General features: G+C 32.4%; 1 protein-coding gene across 1 annotated transcript in view; it reads right to left on the minus strand.

Annotated features, from left to right (window-relative positions):
- Positions 1-23,494, minus strand: part of LOC145662484 (uncharacterized) — a 534,791-nt gene that overhangs the window by 150,765 nt on the left and 360,532 nt on the right. The window contains exons 53-57 of the mRNA XM_081728093.1: positions 23,167-23,193; positions 21,191-21,217; positions 18,929-18,964; positions 16,563-16,613; positions 9,588-9,659 (exon numbers count right to left, since the gene is read on the minus strand). Coding sequence (XP_081584219.1) covers positions 9,588-9,659; positions 16,563-16,613; positions 18,929-18,964; positions 21,191-21,217; positions 23,167-23,193 — 213 coding nt within the window. The remainder of the gene's footprint in view (positions 1-9,587; positions 9,660-16,562; positions 16,614-18,928; positions 18,965-21,190; positions 21,218-23,166; positions 23,194-23,494) is intronic.

The raw sequence follows: 23,494 nt of genomic DNA on the forward strand, positions 1-23,494 counted from the left end.
TAACGATAAAGAGTTCATCTTCGCAAGCTATTATCCAATAAATATATTTCAAACAAAACATGTGATGATTGGTATCAGTGCTAGAACATTTGACCCAGTGATTCGATTGGGCAAAGCAGAACTATTTGGTGTACAACTGACCTGTGAAGAATGGCACGAATCGACCAAATGAACGATGAGCTAAATGTGACCATAGTCAAATCATTAGGCTCAAATCATGAAGTGGTGATGCGTACAGTCCTCGAAGAGAAGATGGTGCTGTTACGTAAAAAGAGTACATTTCATGTCCCTTGCAACATGGTGTATCTAACGGAAACAGAATGGAACAAATTCATCAGCGTATTTCAGTGTGTGAAACATGCAGTGGAAGTGTGCAACAAAACTAGTATATTCCTGAAAAAGTACTATTTTGAAAAATGTGTTATTCATATTGTACAACATGTATCTAGATATTGTGATGGTTGTCAACATCGTTCGTGGGTGCATACTTGCATTGATAAACAGTTTATTTGTGATCAAATGGACATTGAGTTTCCACCAATTGATATTGCATTAGACCTTAAAAGACTTCAACTGGAATTAAAATTATATGCTAAAGACAAACTAGTGCAAGAAGTTCAAAATACATTGTATCGACAATATCCAGAACCACTATCTGGTATGGATGTATGTGGAGTGTAATAAAATGATCCATTTCAATGAATTGTGCTTTTTCATTTCAAGTACAACCCCAGGTTCTGACGTGTACTATTGCACCACAATGTTGTCAAAGGTTTTTGTTCTAAACAGTTCCGGTTCTTTACTAATAGGTGCACAAACTTTTAAAAATGTCAACTCAAACTTTGAAACAAAAATTTCAAACAAAAATCTTTGAAACAAAATTTTGAAACGAAAAAATATTCAAACAAAAAATTTCAAACCAAAAAAAAATTCAAACAAAATTTTGAAGCGAAAAAAATTTCAAACAAAATTTTGAAACAAAAAATTTCAAACAAAAAATTTGGAAACGAAAAATTTTAAACAAAAAATTTTAAACAAAATTTTCGAACAAAAATTTTCAAACAAAAAATTTCAAACGAAAAAATTTCAAACAAAATTTTGAAACAAAAAAATTTGGAAACGAAAAATTTTCAAACAAAAAATTTCAAACTAAAAAAATTTTACGTTTCACGGTTAACCGGCAACTTTATCCGGTTTTTAACTATTCGATTAACAAATAAACGGTTTTGATCATATTTATCAGTGAGTGCAAAATGTTGAACGAAATCAAGATTTTTAAATGTTAAACAAAACTTAAAACTGAATACAGCAAAGATTTGAAAATCATCAGCCAATCAGATTGCACGAAAGATAGTGATCAACCAATCAGATTGCAGGAAAGAGAGTGATCAACCAATCAAATTGCATTAACAATAACTTTGCCAGTGTTGTAGCATGTATTGCCTTTCGTCTATGAGTCATAAGATTCAATAAGGATAGCTATCAGATTTCAAATCAATCACCACCAATGATCTTAGACTATGAGCTGTGACTAAAGTTCAATGTATTGTTTCTAATTTCGCGCCTTATGCTAAAATTCTGTTTATCACCATTCCCAAATTTAAAGAATACTTCTCCTGATATACCTAAGTCTTAGAGTTAATCATATTATTATATGTTCAATAAGGTCAATAATGTCCGTCAATTGTTTACCTGAGTAGAACCAACTGTTTTCTAGAAGTGTGTGTACTCAAACTTAAGAAGTACCACAACAAAGGAAATGAATCCCTGTACACTACCTCATCAAGGACAATCACGTGGTACAACGTCTTGCTTACGTTTATATTTGGCGTGAATAATCAAAACCAATGACGTAATTTCATTTGACAATTCTTAAATTATACTACAAAGTTTTAATGCACGAATGTCCTGGACTCCTAATCCCATCATAGGTTAATAACTGATCACGTGATCATACTCATATTTGACAATGATTTACCCAATGAATGATATACTATCCAATTACCAATTATTGATACGACAATAAGAAATGTACCCCCTCCCAAAATTTAAGATTGGTACACAAATACACCTGTGTCTTATGAAAAAAAAGTAATAAATCCTGTACTTATTCAATAATAAAACCGGTCAATAACATTTAAATTTTGAATATTTGGCCATAAGAGGAACACCAATGGGTCCTAGAAAACGTTTACCGAATTTTGTTATTTGATAATTCCCAAATTTAAAAGGGAACATAAACATATAAAGGTAATAAACCATATAACGTGCTAAATAGGTGTCAATAACCTCCGAAATTCGATTTTTGGTAGTTCTTTACCCATGAAAGGGAACGATGTGGACCATCCAAATTTATAGTGGTACATATTGAAGTCCTGTACTATGATACCAAATGCTTATATTAAAACAATTTCTAAAACCGACTGGATGAGCCAAAATACCCCTCCCAAATTTTTCAAGGGGTGCGTCAATGTACCCATGTCTTATGATAGGAAATGAACCCATATACATGACCATATAAACATATAAGGTAATAGAACCCCATCAAAGGGAAAAAATTGGGCCAAAAACCAAACGCATGGTACAACATATTGCTTATGTTTATATTTTAGTAATTTTTACCCATGAAAGGGAACAAGATGGATCACCCAAATTTATCATGATACATGTTGAGGTCATGTACTATGATACCGAATGCTTAAATTGGAAAATTTCCAAAATTTAAGGGGATATGGAATGGACCCCTATACATGATCATATAACCATATAAGGTAATAGAACCTCATCCAAGGGGATAAATTGAGCCAAAACCAAACACGTGGTTGTACTAAAATTTGGCAATTTCGTACCCATCAAAGGAAACGTGGTGAACCACCCAAATTTATAGTAATATATATTAGGGTTCTATACTATAATACCAAACATGTAAAAGGGGCAATTTCCAAAATTAAAGGGGTGGGCCAAAGTACCCCTCCCAAATTTTTAAAGGAGTGCACAAATGTACCTATGTCTTATGATAAGGAATAGACCCCTATACATAACCATATAACCATATAAGGTAATAGAACCTCATCCAAGGGGATAACTTAGGTCAAACCAAACACGTGGTACAACGTATTGCTTACGTTTATATTTTGGCAATTTGTACCCCTAAAAGGAAACGAGGTGGACCACCCAAATTTATCATAATACATGTTAGGGTCCAATACTATAATACCAAATATATAAAATGAGCAATTTCCAAAATTTAAGGGGTGGGCCAAAGTACCCCTCCCAAATTTTTAAAGGAGTGCACAAATATACCCATATCTTATGATAGGGAATAGACCCCTATACATAACCATATAACCATATAAGGTAATAGAACCTCATCCAAGAGGTTAAATTGGGCCAAAAGACCAAACACGTGGTACAACGTATTGCTTACGTTTATATTTTGACAATTTTGTACCCCTAGAAGGAAACGAGGTGGACCATCCAAATTTATCATAATACATGTTAGGATCGGGTACTATAATACCAAATGTTTAAATTGGGCAATTTCCAAAATTTAAGGGGTGGGCCAAAGTACCCCTCCCAAATTTTTAAAGGAGTGCACAAATATACCCATATCTTATGAAAAGTAATAACACCTCATCAAAGGGGATAAAATCGATCAAAAACCAAACACGTGGTATAACGTATTGCTTACGTTTATATTTTGGCAATTTTGTACCCCTAGAAGGAAACAAGGTGGACCGCCCAAATTTATCACGATACATATTAGGGTTCTGTGCTATAATACCAAATGTTTAAATTGGTCAATTTCCAAAATTTAAGGGGTGGGCCATGGTACCCCTCCCAAATTTTTCAAGGGGTGCATTAATATACCCATGTCTTATGAAAGGTAATGGACCCCTGTATACGCCCATATAACTATATAGGGTAATAACACCTCATCCAAGGGGATAAATTAGGTCAAAAACCCCCGAAATTTGAATTTTTGGCAATTTTTTACCCCTAAAAGGGAATGAGGTGGACCACCCAAATTTATCATAATAAATATTAGGGTCCTGTACTATAATACCCAATGTTGAAATTGGGCAATTTCCAAAATTGAAGGGGTGGGCCAAGGTACCCCTCCCAAAAATTTCAAGGGGTGCATTAACATACCCATGTCTTATGATAGGTAATGAACCCCTGTATACGCCCAGATAACCATATAGGGTAATAACACCTCATCAAAGGGGATAAATTAGGTCAAAAACCTCCGAAATTTGAATTTTTGGCAATTTTTTACCCATGAAAGGGAACGACATAGACACCCAATACTGATAGAGGTACATACTATGGTCCTAGGCTACCATACCAAATTTTTAGATTTGGCAATTTCCGAAATTTAAGGGGGGTGGTCCTATGTACTCCTGCCAAAATTTAGGGGGTGGGCCGAGGTACCCCTGACCAAATTTAGAGGGGGTGGTCCTAGGTACCCCTAGGTCATTGACCCTGGGCCAGATCATTGTCCTTTCACCCCGGTCATAAAAGAGAGTGAGGATGAGTCATTCGGGCGAACGTCTCCCCCTACTACTGTCATTCTTCCATATCAGAAATGAAATGAAATTTTTGAGTTTTACGTCCAATGATTATGCCGGTTAGGGTAAAGGAGACAGTGATAATGAGAAATGAATAAAAATGATGAAATGAAGAAAGTGGGAGGAAACGGAAGAACCCCGAGGAAACCCAGGCAACGGTGTTTGTCCACCACAAAGTTCACTTGGCAAGAGCAGGGTTTGAACCGGGGACCTCATGCACCAGAAATGAACGCTCTACCACTGAGCCACCACGGACCCTATCGTCCATATCTGGATCAAGTATTGTTTGTGCGTGAGGTTAAAATACAACGCACGCACGTGTTATGCTATAGAAAGAACTTCTCTCTCTCTCTCTGAAACGCATACCGCCACACGTGCACATTCACAATCGCACATACATGAAATAAACACCTACACACAAATAAAACACGCATATTCTATGTCACCCTGTTTCACTCTCATTACTTCCGCAATGATGACCAATATGAGAGCTGAGAAAGAAATTAAATGACTATTTTTATCAACTTTTTTCTGAGGAAAGACTGGTGGATTAGAAGGAACACAAGTCTGTTTTCTGTGACTAACAAGTATTCTGAGATATCTCCCATTGAAACGTTTTGAGACCAGATTGTATATATCAACATGAATATTCAAGACCAATCAATACGTTGAATATCCATATTTAATGTTCTCGATATCAATATTAAATATTGTCGATATCGATATTGTCGATATCGATATTCGAAATTGTCGATATTCAATACCGATATTGTCGATATTCAATATCGATATTGTCGATATTCAATATCGATATCGTCGATATCGATATCCGATATTGTCGATATCGATATCCGATATTGTCGATATCGATATTGTCGATATCGATATATCTATTCGATATCGATATCAGAAAAATATCGAATGTCGATATCGAAATTTCGATATCGCACAGCCCAAGCCACAACCAGGTAGTAGGTTGGATATACCCACACCAACATCTGACGTTCGCCTTCTCTCCACTCGCATTCAACTCGCATTCAACACAGACCTCCACGAAAAGAGACAGAACTTTCTTGGTTACCTTTATATTTATGCAGAAAAGTATAACGTTTGGTCCCGGGCAGTAGTTCTTGATTAAGCATAATAAAAACTATCTTGAATATAATTTATGGATAATAATAATAATAATAATAATAATAATAATAATAATAATAATAATAATAATAATAATAATAATAATAATAATAATAATAATAATAATAATAAGTTAAAATAGTGTTTTTAGTTTTCCAGATGGAAACCAAAATTTTCCTTTCTTTCAGTGCTCAAAAACACTAGCAGCAACACATTTTTTTCGCTTTGTACATATTAGCTGCCCCCCTCAAAAACGTTGTCCCTCCTTCACAAACCTACTGGCTACACTCCTGATAATATCTATAAAAACAAAATGATCAAAAAATAAATTTCTAAGGCAATAGTAAAATGATATTTGCGGACATAATTTCACCATATTGGTGCTTCGGATAAACAAGAATACACTACTTCGAATTTTAGCAAAGATCTGCTTGTTTCACAGAGAAACAAGCAATCAATCTTCGCTGCAGTAATGCGAGCTCTGTAAATTTCATGAATATTAAAATCTGAATCTTCTTCTGAGGAAAGTAAGAAATTTAAGAGGTGTTATACTTGTCCTTCCATCTCTGAAGTGCGTGAGATATTCAGGATTTAAGTGTTAGCACATAGGAAGAAGATATTATCGTGCTGGTTTTTACTTTGAGAAAGGAAAGTAATGTTTATGATTTGAGTCAGCTTAGGTAGTTAGAGTTTATAAAGAAATGTAAAAAAATGTGGGACAGTTTTATAAAAGCGAGACGGATGGACTATGATATAAAACTCAAATGAGAAATGTAATGTAGTATTGGGATGATGGGAATTATTCTTTTCCTTATTGTTTCACTATTCCCATTTGTGAAATGTAATTACATGTTAAAAAATACTAAAACTGTATTGTAATGTAATATGTAACCTCACACTTATTATTATTTAGAAAACTTTTTGCGGAAGTTTTCACGAAGCTTAACAATCAGTTTAGGCCTCATCGTACTTCACGTTGCAACTTTGGGCGTGAATTACTAGTGTTAATAATGCGGTTATCAAATTTTATGCGTACGAGATTATTGATGCTTTTTGCTGCAGTGTTTTGCACAATAAAATTCAGTTCCAACAAAGACAGAAGCTCAATGGAAAGAGCTGAGGAAAAAAATAATAGTTACTGAGGAAATAAAAACATGTTTTGGCCAATGGTTATCAATTAGATATATTTGTCAGAGTCTACCAGCTATTGTGATTGTAATAAAGGAAGATGGTCAGAATATTGAAAAGAAAGGAAACAATAATAACTGCAACCCATGTATCGGTACTATTATTTCTCAAGTCCCTGGGCCAAATAATATGACCTAAAATAACATGACCGAAAATTATTATAGCAGACACAAAGATATGTATGTAGCGTTTTATATTGCTACCGACCTGAAGAAACATTGTGGTGAAACATGCAAGAATAAATCGATCTATTACATGTTACATACATGTGTATAAGATTTGAACAAAATTTTAAAGGCTTTATGCATTTAAAACATATAAAATTCTAGAACTCCTTTCTTTCAGCTAACTATATGGTTGACCATTGAGTAGCTTGTAATTCCTATCTTCCAGTTTCAAGTAGTACTATATCTCATGTTTGTTTCAATAATATCCTCTTAGGTATAAACAATACAATATTTTGCTAGACGGTAATCGACAGCATGTATATTATACAATTCTCTCGCACTATATCAAGGGATTCTTAAGAAATATGTAATTCTTTGTTCGTAGAGATTATCTCTACCCTGTTTTCGAAATATCATTATTATTACATGGAGTGCATAAAAAGTAACCGAAGTTTTAGGGAATCAACCGACTCCCTTAACATATATATCATAAAACCATAACACATACATACTTTTATCGAAGTTTTAAATTAGTGTATCTTTAAGTTATTTACACCTTGAAAGAGTGCGGTAATTGCACCTAGTGTGAAATCGTGGTTAGGAAACTGTCGATTTACATTCTTCATCAACTGTCACGATAAACTTTAGGAAGTAATTTTCAGTATTGCAATACCCACTAAATCTCCACAGTATTACTATTTTCGACTGCTTTTTGAATTTTCTCTCTCAAACATGACAGGTCTTTGAAAATAAAATTATATATTTCCCTGTCCTTGCTCCTTGGTGAAAATTTACACAAGAAACTCTTCTTTTTCAGTTATCTGAAATGTGTCACACATTTGATTGTGGCTTAATGTTTATCAGCTCTCTCTAGTACACAGAAGTACACTATATTTTTCTCATTCCTTGATTTTGAAAGCAACTATGACCTGTATCACCCTAACCACTTTAAAAATAATTGGCAGATGAGTATGCAATTTTGAGAATATATATATATATATATATATATATATATATATATATATATATATATACAACGATTTCCATTGCAAATATGTTGTTCTAAATACGTGTATCTGTTCACCTAAAGGAAAGATGAAAGTAAACTGATGTGATGAACTCTTCTATATTCAAATATAAGGTAATTTATTTTGTCATATTCCTGACCTTGCTTTTCTGTGTCTCTATGTGCTTGTCTGTGTTCAATTTGTATGTTGTTATTTACGTTTTGAAAGAATTTGAAATTGCATACTAATGTCTTTGGCTAAACATTTTCTCAAGCATGATTCACTTATACACTATATACTTAGAATTAAGCTTCTTGAATGAGTGAAAAGATAAGAATTAGCCAAATATATGACGACATAGGGTTAGGGAATTCGAGGTCGACAATAGGTGCAATCTTATGGGTTGTGTCGATTAGATATTGCCATTTCTTTAGAACAAATTGTGTTATTAACAGTTTCCACAAATATTAAGTAAAACAGTCATTAATTGGACGTCAGTACGCATGTTAGGAGAACACAATACTTTAGCGTACTACACTGGAAGTCTTAATTTATTTTACTTGTCTACATAAAAGTCAAAATTGAAGGTATTTATAACAGTGAAATATGAAATAATATTTCCAGTAAGTGAATCATCTTGGTGTAAATCACATGTTAATTAATATCAAATAATAAAATAATAAAAAAATGAATATCTTTACAAAGGAAAGGTCTTGCCGCAAGATTTGAACGAGTTCAATCAGGAGTCTAGAAAAAATATTGTTACTATATCGCTGTAATATAATAAACAGTATTACACACACATATACATTAATAATACAAATCCTTCATGTTTTCGTTAACACTTGATAATTTCTTTGATATTACCAAAGTATTAAAATGCACAGTTAGATGTTGTTTTCCTTTGAAACTACAATTGATTTAATTAAGCTGTTCTTGTTTGAATACATTTATTATATTATCGGATGTAGTTCATTTTGTATTGCATATAAATTTTAGTATTCAATTGTGAATTGCATAAGAATTGCTTGATGTAATAATAATACAAAAAATATGCTCCTGCTGTCAATGAAAACTTCTGGTAGCGTTATGTGAAACTATTCAGAGTATCAAAACTTCTTTAATTTTGTAATCACAAAAATTTAAGTACATGTCATATATAGGGTACCTTAACTACTGCAATCATTGAATTAATTAACTCAGAATTCTTTGGTTTTATGAACAAAAAAACTTTGGAAGAAATATCACTGTGTTTTCAATTACTTATATGAATTAGAAAGCTACATTGAATTCAAATTATTACGAAGGATATCACTTTTACTGAAAGCAAGATGTCTTTTGTCTAGAAAATTCAATTAAAACAAATTATTTGTTACAGTATTACATGAAGTGTCTAGTGTCTAGTTAGAAAATAACAGTTTATTTTACACACTAATTTTATCAATATAAATATTTCAATATAAATAATATTTACACTCAAAAATATATGTTCATTATTTATAAACATTTTATATTCTTACCTTTGGAAATAATATGTTATCAACAAGAGGTGAAAATTGTGTCACCAGTTTAAGTGGATTCTCTTTCCCTGACTGCAATTAAATAAAGTACTATTAGTTTCACGTGATCCATGAATTCAGAACTGTTTATAAGTCATATTAATATTATTACTTACATTGTTGATTATATAATCTGAATTCTGTCTTTCCTCTGGTTGAAGAATGAAACATTTTATACTAAAAATTATTTCATAAATGGTATTCGTAAACTAATTTGTCTCAAATAATATTCATGTCTGTAAATGCAGACATTGCAATTCTAAGGGCAAAGTTTCTAATAAAGAAATATTCGCTGGAAAAATTTATACCTCATCCTCTTGTTCTCCATTCTCGTCGTTGTTCCGCCCTATCTCCTCATACTACTTCTACCAATACTAACATTATTTTTACTTTTACTAATAATATTAATACTATCATGTAAGACAAACTTTCCATAATTATTTCTAATTAATTGCATAAAGTAATACAAGCGTTAACAATCCTAGTGTATAATTTTAGATGTGGCTGAAAACCATACCCCTTACGCGTTTATTCAATGTCTAATACCATGTGTTTTCTTTGCATGACATAATTTGTTTATTAATATGTAAGATTATTAAGGAAATATTAACATTTGATTTAAGAATGTTAGAGTTGAAGGGCAAATTCTTATTTTATCTCAAAGGGAAATGAGGGGTTGTAATTGACTATCTCATATGGTCATTAGCAAGCACCTACATTTATTCTAACTCATTTAGAGTTTTTTCTGTGTTAAGTTTCTTAATTGAATATGCTAGCATGAAACATTAATATAATGGAAAATTATACCTCTTATATTAATACACCTTTGCACTTCATAATTCACTACAGGAATGATAAAACATTCAGAATTCACTACAGGAATATTTCATGATACCAATGTATTACAAATTATGAAATTTCATAACTGACATTTATGTATTAGCAATAGAGACGAATTTCATATGTGTTTATAAAGAAAAGGCTGTGTGTTACATTTGTACAGTCACTAACTATATGAGGCCAATGAAATTAATTACATGGCTTACGCTCTGCGATGTTAGTTCCTACGCACAAAAATTGTTATAACAATTGGTTTGGAACCTTATTAAATATTATTACGTAGAACAATTAAATATATTGCAACGGGTTTTGCTGTAGTTTAATTTCTATGAGAATTGGCAGTAACATTTTCTGAGACACTGTTTTTTTAACTGCAAGATACCTGATTGACATTTCACACGAAACACAAAGTAGTTTCTGTGGTGCTGTTTAAACATATTACTTTGCTAAACGTAATTATGTTTAATAATCTCTAATTATTTTAACACTCTACAAATAGATACAATCAATCAAATAGTTCTTAAAGAAGTCTTGCGTGCATGACCATTCATACAGTATTCATTAGTATTTACTACATTGAAAAGTAAGAACAGTTACTATATTTATTCATAGTGGTAATACGACCTGCATTTAATTTACATTTTTGTCATTGTTTATTAAGAAATATTATATTTAGTTTGCAAATATGTTTAAATTGTATTACTATAAATTATTCTAATTTATCCGTTTTTCTTCAAATTGGATGACAGTGTTCTTATGTTACCAAATATCAATCATGTTCCGGTTTGTGGTACATATTTTCTCGCTTAACTGGAATGGATATTTATTCCAGGAATTCTGCCAACGAATTTGGGAGTAGCAAATATCATGTGGTATCTAACTAACGTGCTAACTCTATGGCAAATGCAACTCCGAGATTCAATATTGCGTTCGAAAAGCTTTGCCTTAGCAAACTAGATCCTTTTATTTTATATTCTTATTTGTGGAATATCCACTTACTATTGTCCTCCTTTCTGCCTCTACGTCCTACTAATGAACGTCCTACTAATTGGATTTTCAATGAAAACTATGAAAACGTTCCTACGTCTTTCATTTGTGCTACATGACCTGCACATCTGAGTCTCCTACACTTGATGATACTAACAATCGTCGGTAAAGAGCGTAAATTATTTAGTTTCTCATTATGAAGTTCCCGCTGTTCCTCATTGCTATTCCTCGGGTCGACATTATCGTCTTAAGAATTATTCTCAAACACTTTGATTTTTCGTTCTTCCCTTAACTACCGGACCATGTTTCGCAACCATATAACACAACTGGCAGGATTACAGATTAATACATTTTAAACTTCAAATTCCTATTGAGAATTCGCGACGAGAAACGATCTCTAAATGAATAACTAAAGGAGTCCAATACTTCCACTAAACACTTAATTTCTTTGTGGATATGATTTTTGTTTGCTAAAATTCATCATAGAAAGTGTCTACATTATCAAAAGTATTATTTGATAGTCTGGTGCATCAATAATTTTGCATTTAGAGGTCAAGACGAAATTCCATGTATTTATTTTTGTTAGCATTTACTTCTAAACACATATCCCTTCAAGCCTTTACTAAAACTAATTAATTGTTTAAATTGCTCTCTTGTTATTCCCTATCACACTTACATCATCAACATACGCTTTAACCTAGTAAATGCATTTCAGCTCTAGGACCAGGTTGTTGTTTTCTTTATTTTCCTGATGGGGTAATCCAGAATATATTGAAATCTTGCCGTCTGATATCAACAACGTTTTGTGTAGTTATATCATTCGGATGTTGTAGCCAAGGCACATTCCTCTTTGTTGTGTTTTCCACTAGTGCGATGCATTTTTGGAGAAACCATAGTATACCATCATTTTTCTTTTGAGGAAATTTTAATGTTATCTTTAATGTCAACACAGGTATCATCAATTCTAGTGCTGTCAAAACTTTCTAATACCAAGACTCTATTCAACATGTCAGAGAGTTATTACTTTCTCCATCTTCTTTAATTTCCTAACATTATACCTATCCGTTTTCATATGTTGAATATTCTCCAACGACCGAACATCAGTTTGTCAATATATGGTTTTTGTACCTACTAAAACGCGATAAATTTTATTATTTGTTTTTCCACTTGGTAAGTCCATGTGTATTTATAAACGTTATGATTTGGGAATTTTGTACCCTTCACAATAAGGATTTTTGATTTTTCAAACTTTATCATTACTACATTCGTGTTCTATAATTCATTTGAGAATGTTATCTCATCCCACCTTAGCATTTTGATTCCCTAGTAGAATTTTCACATGGTACCATTTGAATTGGTCAAACTCTATTTCCACTTCTTCGAAAAATTTGTCTTTATAGTGTTATTGTTCCATGCTATTTAGGCATGTGCTTTAAAAAAATAATGTCACACCACCGATCCTTAAGAGTCATAAAAAATTTATGCCATTAGCATACTTGTATGAAGCTAGTTTAATTGCTGATATTATTCATTTGTGAAGGAAATGTTCTGTTTGTAGTTGGGGCTTTTTATTTCCTTTTGCGTAAAAATATGTAACAGTTCCGGACTTCACAGTTACCTTTTGTTCCCATTGAACTTTCTGAACCCCTGGGTGTATCCTTTATATTTGACACTCCTTTGTTAAAGATTTTAACAGGCTTGTGTTATAGAGACTTGTTATATTCTGTTTCAAATCTCAAGCGCATTTTTCTTTTGCTGAGGACGTACCAAGTTAAGAGCCCTGGTCTGTGTCTTCAGTGAGTATTTCTGATCAAGCGCATTTTTTTTTCGACCGAGATTGATAGCTTCACGCCTTATACACAACTTGGGAACCAACATTTATTGTCTCTCCGCGACTGCTCAATCAGTATTTTCGCAGCAAAATTCTATATCTAGAGGCATTATCCTTGATCCAGAGCCTATGAATATGCCATGGCGTGGTGAAAGGAGCCCACATTACATGGAATATCTAAGGATACCAAACTGAAATCTGGTTGGCCACTCCTGGCTCTGCGGGTCGAAGTGATACCACATAGTTTGCCGAGCACCAGACTATTGAGTCCTTGTGGAGGATTGAATCCATGTACCCTGAGTTCAACGCTATCCCAGATATGCTTAATTGGTTTCGTATCAACGCTACAGGGCGAACAATGAATTAGATTTACCCTGCATTCTCTCCGAACCATTCACAAGTGACATGTGAGCAGTTTGATAACTCTTTGTCTTGAAAAAAACTACAATGTCATTATTCTCTTGATCACTCACAACCTGGTGGATATTGCTTGCGAATAGTTTGCAATTATGCTTCCAGTACAACCAGTCAGTCCATTCAATGTGGGGAGAATACGACCCACATGATGACTGATACCGCGGCTCCATGGACCAAACAATCTCGGCATCCATGATCCATCAATTTATGTACTCTGCGTCACATAGTATGTTTACTATTTGCATGTTACAGTTGATAGCGTGTCATGTCGGACCATATGACTATCCGCTACTGTTCGAATGTTTCCCGTTTATTGTTAAAAAATTCAAACCATAGTGACTGATGCGACATGGATAACGCTGGAAACTGGCTATATTCATGGCTTCCATACTTATTCGCGAGCATCTCTCGGTGAATTATCTACTGAGAGACATTACTAGCACGATCAGTCTGCAATTGGGCTGTAACTTCTAGCGTTACTGCTCTACTGTGTTTGATGATCGTTCGTATTGCGTTAAACCGCTCTCGGCCTCTAGATTCGGCGCGATAACCAGTAAGGTATCAAGGCTTGTCGGATAGTACACTTAAACGTACATGCCACTAACAAGATATAGGTTCGGTTCATAAGGTCTGTACCAACAGCATCGGAGTATGAAAGTCCAGAACAAAGCCCAACGGCTAGCAAATCCAGCACTTGTTATGGCCTTTAACGCCTTCATCCACCCTCTCACGCAACACTCTGGATTCGGTTGCACGTGATAACCGAAATCTGCACCACTTCATAAATTGAATGAAAATAGTGTCTGGCACTCGCCATCAGGCCTTGTTCAATTGCTGTCAACTCAGAACGACACTGTATTTCATATAAACCACTTCACATAATCATTTCCCACTATGTCGCACATACAACGGCAGCAAAAGGTGTGGAACACACATTGTGTTTTCCCACAAATCATCAACTTGTTATTCTATGAGTTGTGTTTAGTCAATGTAGATAAAAGTGTTTTGTGCTATTGTATTGTGAATGTATTATTGCATAGATACACTGTACAAATTGATAGATGCCAGTAAATATTTTATTAGAAGGAAATCACGTGACAAAGATAAAAAAAATCAAAATAGCGTTTTTCGTTTCTAAACATTTTTTATCAGACAAAACAGTGTAGTTTATAAGTAAAGTTTATAGTGCACCTGCTTCAAACGAATTAATAACTCGCATGTGATGTAATTTTCTACAGTCTATAGTAGGCAAATTTAACAACAATATTGCCCAACAATATTGCTCAACCAAACATTGAAGAAAGCAGTTTAAAATATAACTTTAAAGATTTATAGAAGAGAGTGATGGAAGAAGCAGAAACAACTCATATATGCAAAGGAAAATATAGAACATTGACACAATTTTTAAGTCTAGAAAATATAAAAGAAAAAAATGCAGAAAATGACGGAAAGTAAATTTGTTGTCTTCTATCACCCTCTAATATATATACATCACCAAACTATTCCCATAATAAGATGAAAACATTCAGACATGGTCATACCAGACCTGGTTCCTGTCTTAGATTTAACTTGTAGCATGCCCTAGAACAAAGTTGAATGATAATAACGGAAACGCATAACCGTTTTTGAGGCCATTTTCACATGGAAGCTCATACAGAAAATTTCTTATAGTAGTACATACTGCTGAAACTTACCCTAATTAACCTATCAAACGTTTCTGATTTTCCAAATTCAGTGAGAGTATAGTACAATATTTTTTCCCTATCCCAGTCTTAAGTTTCTCTAAAAAAATTAAATAATTTATGAAGAATGTTATTATAGTTACATATATTTTCTGGTATTTGTCGAATGTTATATATCTGGTAGTAGTAGCCTAAAACCACACTGATAATTTCGTATAAGTTCATTCTCGTACGGACTCATACAATATTTAAGCTTTTGCTATATCTTCAGTTATCTCTTTCTTGCGCAAATAGTAACATTGATATTTCACGTTCCTGGTGGATATCCATTTGCGTATAATACCTATCCCGAGTCCTCGTCTTTTTTTCGAATTGGTAAACCTCGTGTCTAAGTAGCACAGGCTATCCTGCTCTCAGCTTCAGGTAATTAACTGCTGTGTTTTCGTTGATCCGACTTTCTGCTTTTTAGTTCTTTTCTTCATGTGGTGACACCATTTGTGGACCTCAACATGGTTGTGCCTTCCATTACGTTTCATTTATGGATATATATATATATATATATATATATATATATATATATATATATATATATATATATATATATGTGTGTGTGTGTGTGTGGTGGTTATCGTCCGTTGAAATAAGCTACTTTTGGAAAATTTCAGTTTAGAACCAGGCCTCTGACTTTTATCTGTAAGGTCTTACATTTCCGAGGTATGAGTTCCTTAATCGTTTTTAGCATGAGAGTTATATTGTTTTTAGTTCTGAAATATTTGGAATTGTGTAATTTATTTTCAAAGTAATATATTTTTTCAGAGACATGAAAAGGAAATGTTTAGATTTATAAAGTATATATTTAAACACAGGCATTACTAATTAAGGATCTAATTATTTAAAAACAGGCATTAAAGATCTAATTTGTTCTTCGATATCTCACTGAAAGTTTGTTACGTTCCCCTATATGAGGTATTGTGTTTGAGCTTGAATTACTCAAATCCGTTATAAATGTGTAACGAGTATGCAAATGTTGCAATGTCTTTTACACGTATTTTCAATTTTAATCACAATTAAAATATAATTTGTTTGTGGAATATGGATTTTTAAGTATTTAAATTAAAGTAGAACCTAATGCAATACCTATGTTAAGTTTTCAATAAAATTAAATTATAACTTTCTTACCAGTACATTTCCAATGTTTAGGTAACGGAATCCCGTCGGAACGCCCGGCTCCTAATGTGAAAATAAAACATAATTACAAAATTGGAAGTTGTCTTATATATTCACCCCTTATATACACTTTAAGATGTTTGCTTGCAATAAATTGAAAACTATTTTGTTTTATTGTATATGTAAACTGTAAAGCGTGTCACAACAGAAAATATATGTAATACTTTCTAACTATTTTAGTGTGAAACACAGAGTACAGAATTTCATTGAAATGATATATGTACTTACGTTCTTCCTTGTCAATTGAAGACAATTTAAACCTTTCTTTCTATTTATAATAAATTCACTCACATTTTGTTCTTTTATCTTCGTCTTTCAATTGGTCTTGATTGGATTTTATGCTTGTTTTGAAAACGTTTCGACGTGAGACCGTTCTTCTTACATGACCTGCCGATTTGAGCCCAATACTTAATGGCCATAATAGTCTCTTAAACGGTACAAGTTAAGTCGTTCACTGTCATGAATTTCCCGCCATTCTCCATTCCCCTTGCTTCTTGGCCTGAATATTTACATTGGGAATATTTTCGTGTTTTCCTCTTACAGAAACCTATCATGATTGGCAATCATACATTAAAGCAGGTAAACTGACCGTCTTGCAAATTTTACTTCAAATCCGCCGACAGAATTGTCAATGTGGAAACATTTTGTAATAAATAATATCATGAACATTCCACTTTTAGTTGCATTTCAATTACATTGTCTATATTATATCGGTATTTTAATAATATACCATATATATTGAAAGATCTTAACTTTATCGTATATATTATAAGATGCTGTGACGTATGCAAATTAATCCGCAAGGATATAATTTCCTCGGCATTTCCTTATGAATGGATGTCCCTACAAGTATTTAGGAAAGCTATGCATTTATTTTGGTTACTCAACACCATTCGTTATCAAAATATAATATATCCTTCTAAACACTATTCCCTTGTATGCCCTTAATGCTGTGCTCAATTTTTCCTTATAGCATAATACAGAACAACGTTGAACAGCAGTGGGGATCGCATCTTAATCTTCCAGTTCCTTCTGAATGTGAAAGCCCGTAGACAATATTTCCCTACCTAGATCTTGGTATTCTTCTGAGCATATTTTTACTTGTATGAATTAAATAGTTTTTTGGTATACCAATTTATGTGTGAACGTTGCATAACTTTTCCCTCCTAAAATATTCGTAGACTTTTCTAAAATCCATAAACTCTTGATGTACTGGGTTATTGTATTTTCATTTCGTTTCGAATGTTTATCAAATGGTAAATATGTGGTCGATAGTTGATCGAATCCGTCTACTCCATAATGACTTTTTCAAACAATTTCATTTGGGGAAAGTTTTGCTAAGAAAATATTTCAGGGGTCTTTGTTTTATATTTATTAACGACAAGTGTCTCGATAATTTTTATTATCACATTTTCGCCTTTCTTTTGAATTGGAATGGTATTTTATTAGACTCAACTTTGTAGCAGATACTGATTTTTCGAATAACTATAATGACATTCAGTACCTCATTTAAGATTTTTATCTCCAGCGAAAATTAACACAGACGGAAAATCTCCTCCATCAGTTTCCAACACTAACATAAAATCATTTATCCCGTTTATTATATATATATATATATATATATATATATATATATATATATATATATATATATATATATATATATATATATATATATATATATATATATACAGAGAGAGAGAGAGAGAGAGAAAGAGGTGTATTACTGTTGTCCATGTTCCACCATTTTATTGAAATGTATAGTTTGAAATAAAATTTTTCTAGCTAAATTTATTTTTTTTTCAAATTATAAAGTTTCTGTAAATGCATCGTAAACTTAGGTTTAGAGAAAGACATTTGGAATCGGAAAAAGAAATGAAATAATTATATTAACAAAATATATTATTTAGTAGATAAGCTAACTAAATTACATAAACTTTTTTTCTAATAAAATAATTTTTACTTTTAAGGACACACAAGCTTGGGTACAGACATGGGTACACAAGTTCCATGGAAACATGTACAAAAGTATAGTAATTCATTCTACAAACTACCGTTGTGTTAATATGATGAAAATTTAACACAAGTATACTTCAATTTGAAGAAATAAATCTACATAATATTTAGTAAAATTTATACTGCAAATGTGCTGAGTTATTAATGAGCTGAGTTCTCTCTATATAATGTAGAGTATTCAAATTATATTTAAAGAATAAAATAGTTTCCTTTCCTCTTTACATTCTTAAAGTGATTTTATTGAAATTTGAAACTATGTTACCCGTTTGTCAAATACTTACTAACATGATTATTGTACTTACAAGTATTCCTTGTATCAAGTGCTGCGCAGCGTTAGCCTGCAAATAAAATCATGCGTCAAAATGAAGCACCACAAATTACTTATTACATAGCTGTTAACGTAAATGAAAATTGACTGTCATTTTGTCACTTTAATTGTATTATGGAGCGTAAATGTCCCCAGAAGAAGAAATCGAACACATGTGTTCCATTACTTTCACGACATGGTAGTCTCAGTTCTATGTTATTTCACATATCAACTTTAAACATTTATTCTTATTTCTTAGCCATGAATATAATTTATTTAAGTTAGTGGTCACTATTGGCATTGTATTTATACTAATATAGTAAGATTTTGATATTTCTCAATTTATATGGTTAACTCTTACAGAAATATTTTCTAAACGTTATTATGTTACCTTTTTATAATAACTATTTTCACTGCTCAGAATTATCAAATACTTTCAATGTCTTACCACTATATCGTTCAAATTATTTCGTATAGCAAGACACATTCAATATATAGTAAAATTAATCTTTGTAATTTTATTGTAGGTGAAATATATTGTCGATCGGTGTTTTTTTTAAAGAACTTGTCTCTTCTGAACCTGTATTGAATAACATGAGTGAATAATTACACCGATGCTAATAGTTCATCCATTTTTTCATTGGTGTTTTAATAAAATATATTTTTCATTTTATGTTCATGAGCTTTGAAATGATCTCCCATGTGGATTCGCGGTTAGAATAGTTTCATTAGAAGAGCCGCGGTAGCTCAGTGGTAGATTATTCACCTCTGGTGCTTGGGGCCCCGGGTTCGATCTCAGCCCCCACCAAGTGAACTTTGTGTGACAAACACCGAGTGCGTGGGTTTTCTCGGGCTTTTCCAGTTTCCTCCCACTTTCTTCATTCCACAATAATTCATTTCTCATCATCAGCGTCTCCTTTAGCCTAACCGGCATAAACGTGGGACATAAAACTCAGATTTCACTTTATTTCATTTTAGTTTAATTAGAAAAGGGAACCAGGAGTTGCTACACGGAGAGATATGATGTGATTGGAATTACATGTTGAGCTCAAGGTTTACATCACAGACTGGCCCACTGCTAAAATGACTATAAACACAAAACCAAATTAAATTTTAACGCCATTATGCTAAAGGTTTTATAATATTATTTATATGTGTTTAGTGATACATCTTGTGAAATCACTAAACTATATATTGACTAAATAGTAAATAAATGTATGCAGATAAATAATGTTTTAGGTTGCTATTCAAAGCAAATTTTCCTCAAAATTATCACACATCGAAGGTAATAGCAAAATTTTGTGAGTTCTATGTATAAGCTAACGAGGAATATATCGAACGTGAATTCCAAGTTGCACCTCACAATCAAGCTAAAATTAGGACAAATGTTTAGTTAACTTCCAATAGAAGCTTTAATTTTAACATTTTAACATATTGAGGGTAATGAAGTAAGAATATTGCAAATATTTGGAAATGATTTCTCTCGGATAATGTACTGCATTTACGGAATTACATAATCTTTTATTCCTTTATTAGTAATTATACGTAATAGTTAACATCTTGACAATGCAAATATCGGCAAAGAGAAATAGTTTTGAATATTCTGCAATACCATCATGTCTGAAGTGATACCAACTCAACACAGTGTATTTTGTCAGGGTCTGCATATAAAGCAATATTTACTATACTCACTTCTAACCTTGTCTTATAAGTTAAATGCTACAATGTAATAAGCATAAGTATTCAAATTTGGTTGATACTAAGACAGCCACACGCAAGCTAGGTAAACATCGTAATGTGCACCCAAAACACCCTACGAAGCAATACTATAGCCTTGTCATATCAAAATCTCAATCAATAGAACAATTGTTACAAAGAAATTAAAATACATGTTTCCGAGGATTTTGTATTTCAACTTTAAATTCTGAATATATATATATATATATTTATGTATGTTATTATCATTATTAATATATTAAGAATTGTCAATTTATTATTAATAGTGGAAATCACTAGGTTGTATTCACATATGATTTGCCAAAATATCACGCAGAGTTCTATTAAACGTTATATATTATATTAAATTATAGTAATGTAACAATTTGGGTAATACTAAAACACTCAAAGGGACTCACGACAAATGTAGTTGATTCTGATAAATATCAAAGAACAGGATGGCAGAACGCAATCTTACGGTAGGTGCAGCTTTACTTTATATTAAACATCTAAAACAATAATAACTAAACATATTACTTACAAGTCCATCCAAGAAACCTCTACGACCCTGAAAGTGGAGGAATAATGATATTATACTCAGATCGTTATTATTTATGTTGATCGGATTCAATAATTTGTTATTAACACATATATACAACACTTAACATTTTGTACTAACTTGAATTTTCTATCATCAATTTTAAATCTGGATATTCGAAACAGTGTTACAGGTAGTAGGATAGATACACTGTGCTGCTATCTACAACGAGGTGAGCAAGTCGATGAAAACAAGAGAGGTGAGTGGGTAGTGTTATTAAATCATGGTCTTTGAAAATGGTGATTAATTAGTTATCACAGATGTAAGAAATAGTTATGTTTGATTGAAATGGATCTACTGTAGAGGATAATATAGTTAATTGTGAAAGTAATTGAAAGTGTAATGCCACGAAATATTCAAATGGGACGTTTCTGCTGACAACCAAATACCTTCATATGTTCAAGAGCATATCAGCATGGCACTACCAAACTTTGGTCTCCGACATCACATAGTTATTCACAACGTAGGCACGACGTTTTCCTAGCAGCAAGACTGTTTAATGTAAGAGAGAAAGCATGGCCACCACGTATGGAGGGCTGCACATAATGAAAACAAGCTTCAAGAATATATGCAATATCACAAATCGCGTATGGTAAGGAGCAATAGAACATCTGTTCAATGGAACCGTGGAAAATATGATACAAAGTAACATACGTCATTATAAAACTTGTAATCCAACGACAGTTGTGGGCATATCAAACGCTTAGTAAACCATATTTATTCTACTATGTAGAGCCGACTTTGAAATTTCGTGGAGATTTAGCTACAGAATGAGCATGTTTATTCAGTAAGCATATATATATGTCCCTTGCCTCTTGTTCCTTGTTCCTTTCATGGAAATAATAAAGCTCATGAAAATGTTGAAGATTAACAATCTAATTCTATTTTCCCTTGAAGAACAGCTCAAAGTTGGTAGTTGCATTTTTCAACGTGATATTTGCTCGTTTACATTGTAGTCCTCGCAAGGATGGGTATTAAGGCAATGACCTGACCCACTCGAAGTCAAGACTTGAATTCCATTGACAAACTGCGTTAAGATTTGAAACGCTGGCTTAGTGTCTGATCTTTCCGAGATACAGCCATAACTCTTCTTATCTTGACTATCAACGAAGTATTGCGAGTTATCCACAAGATACATTTCACCACCTCGTTACCAGCATACCTGTAGGTATGGGGATCATCATGAAGACCAAGTGTGACTCACACAATACAAATTGGCAGTGTATCCAGTGGAATTCCGTAGTAACTTCATGTCCATGTTTATATAGGTATCTAAACATGTTAGGTCATTTACAGTGCATGTTGTTGTAAGTCCTTTATGGAGATTAATATATTTTTAAATGTTTTGAAGTTTTATCAGCTATCAATAATTACCATTAAATATAGTAAATGCAATATACTTCTATGATTTCAACATAAATGAACTCAAATATAAATGTTGTTAGTTGTAAGAGATAATAGGTCACAAAATTAATTATATTAATTTAAATGAAACGCATATCCTGAATATTGTCCCACATATATGTATGTTTCACTAATAAACCATTCACTTACAATATTTCCTACATACTAAATTGCATAGCTTTGTGTGGTATGGATTAATTTCGGTTTCTAAAACGAAATTTAGTCTTGGGTACATATTATCTTCAATTATGTTTATAAAATACCTAATATTACTCGAAAGATTGTCCAACTATTGACTTTTCTCAATCACATAATCGGTCGAAAATCAATAATTTTAGTAACATTTAACATCATGTTTTTTCATTACTTTAAACAACAATAATTTTAAGTATCTTATAATCCGCAATTATTATTCGAAAAGAATAGTATTTTATTTTCGATTTCGAATTATATTGTGTAACAGGACTGATTTCCTACTTACATATATGCCTGTTATTAATGGTTAATCTACTTACAGGTGTAGTGGTGGCCCTGGGATGTTGCTGAAATAAAACAAAAATATATTTTTCTTAAAGTAATATGATTAATACTATACATTATCATATGTAATAGACATCGAAAAACGTTTTAACATACAAATTTTAAATCTTTCTAAATTACATCAATAAATGTGGAACTTGTATTTAAAAATATTGAGTATATCTCTTACGTATTTTATATTCTTCATTGTCTTGTAGTATCCAAGATCAAAGTAAACTACCCTGTTATTGTCAATGTTATTTCACCCTTTACAGTATTGGGGAATTTCAAGCTAATACGTAGTAAGAACATTATTTAAGTAGA

The sequence above is a fragment of the Thermobia domestica genome, chromosome 10 (genome assembly GCF_964235325.1).
Source record: "Thermobia domestica chromosome 10, izTheDome1.hap1.1, whole genome shotgun sequence".
NCBI lineage: Eukaryota > Metazoa > Arthropoda > Insecta > Zygentoma > Lepismatidae > Thermobia > Thermobia domestica.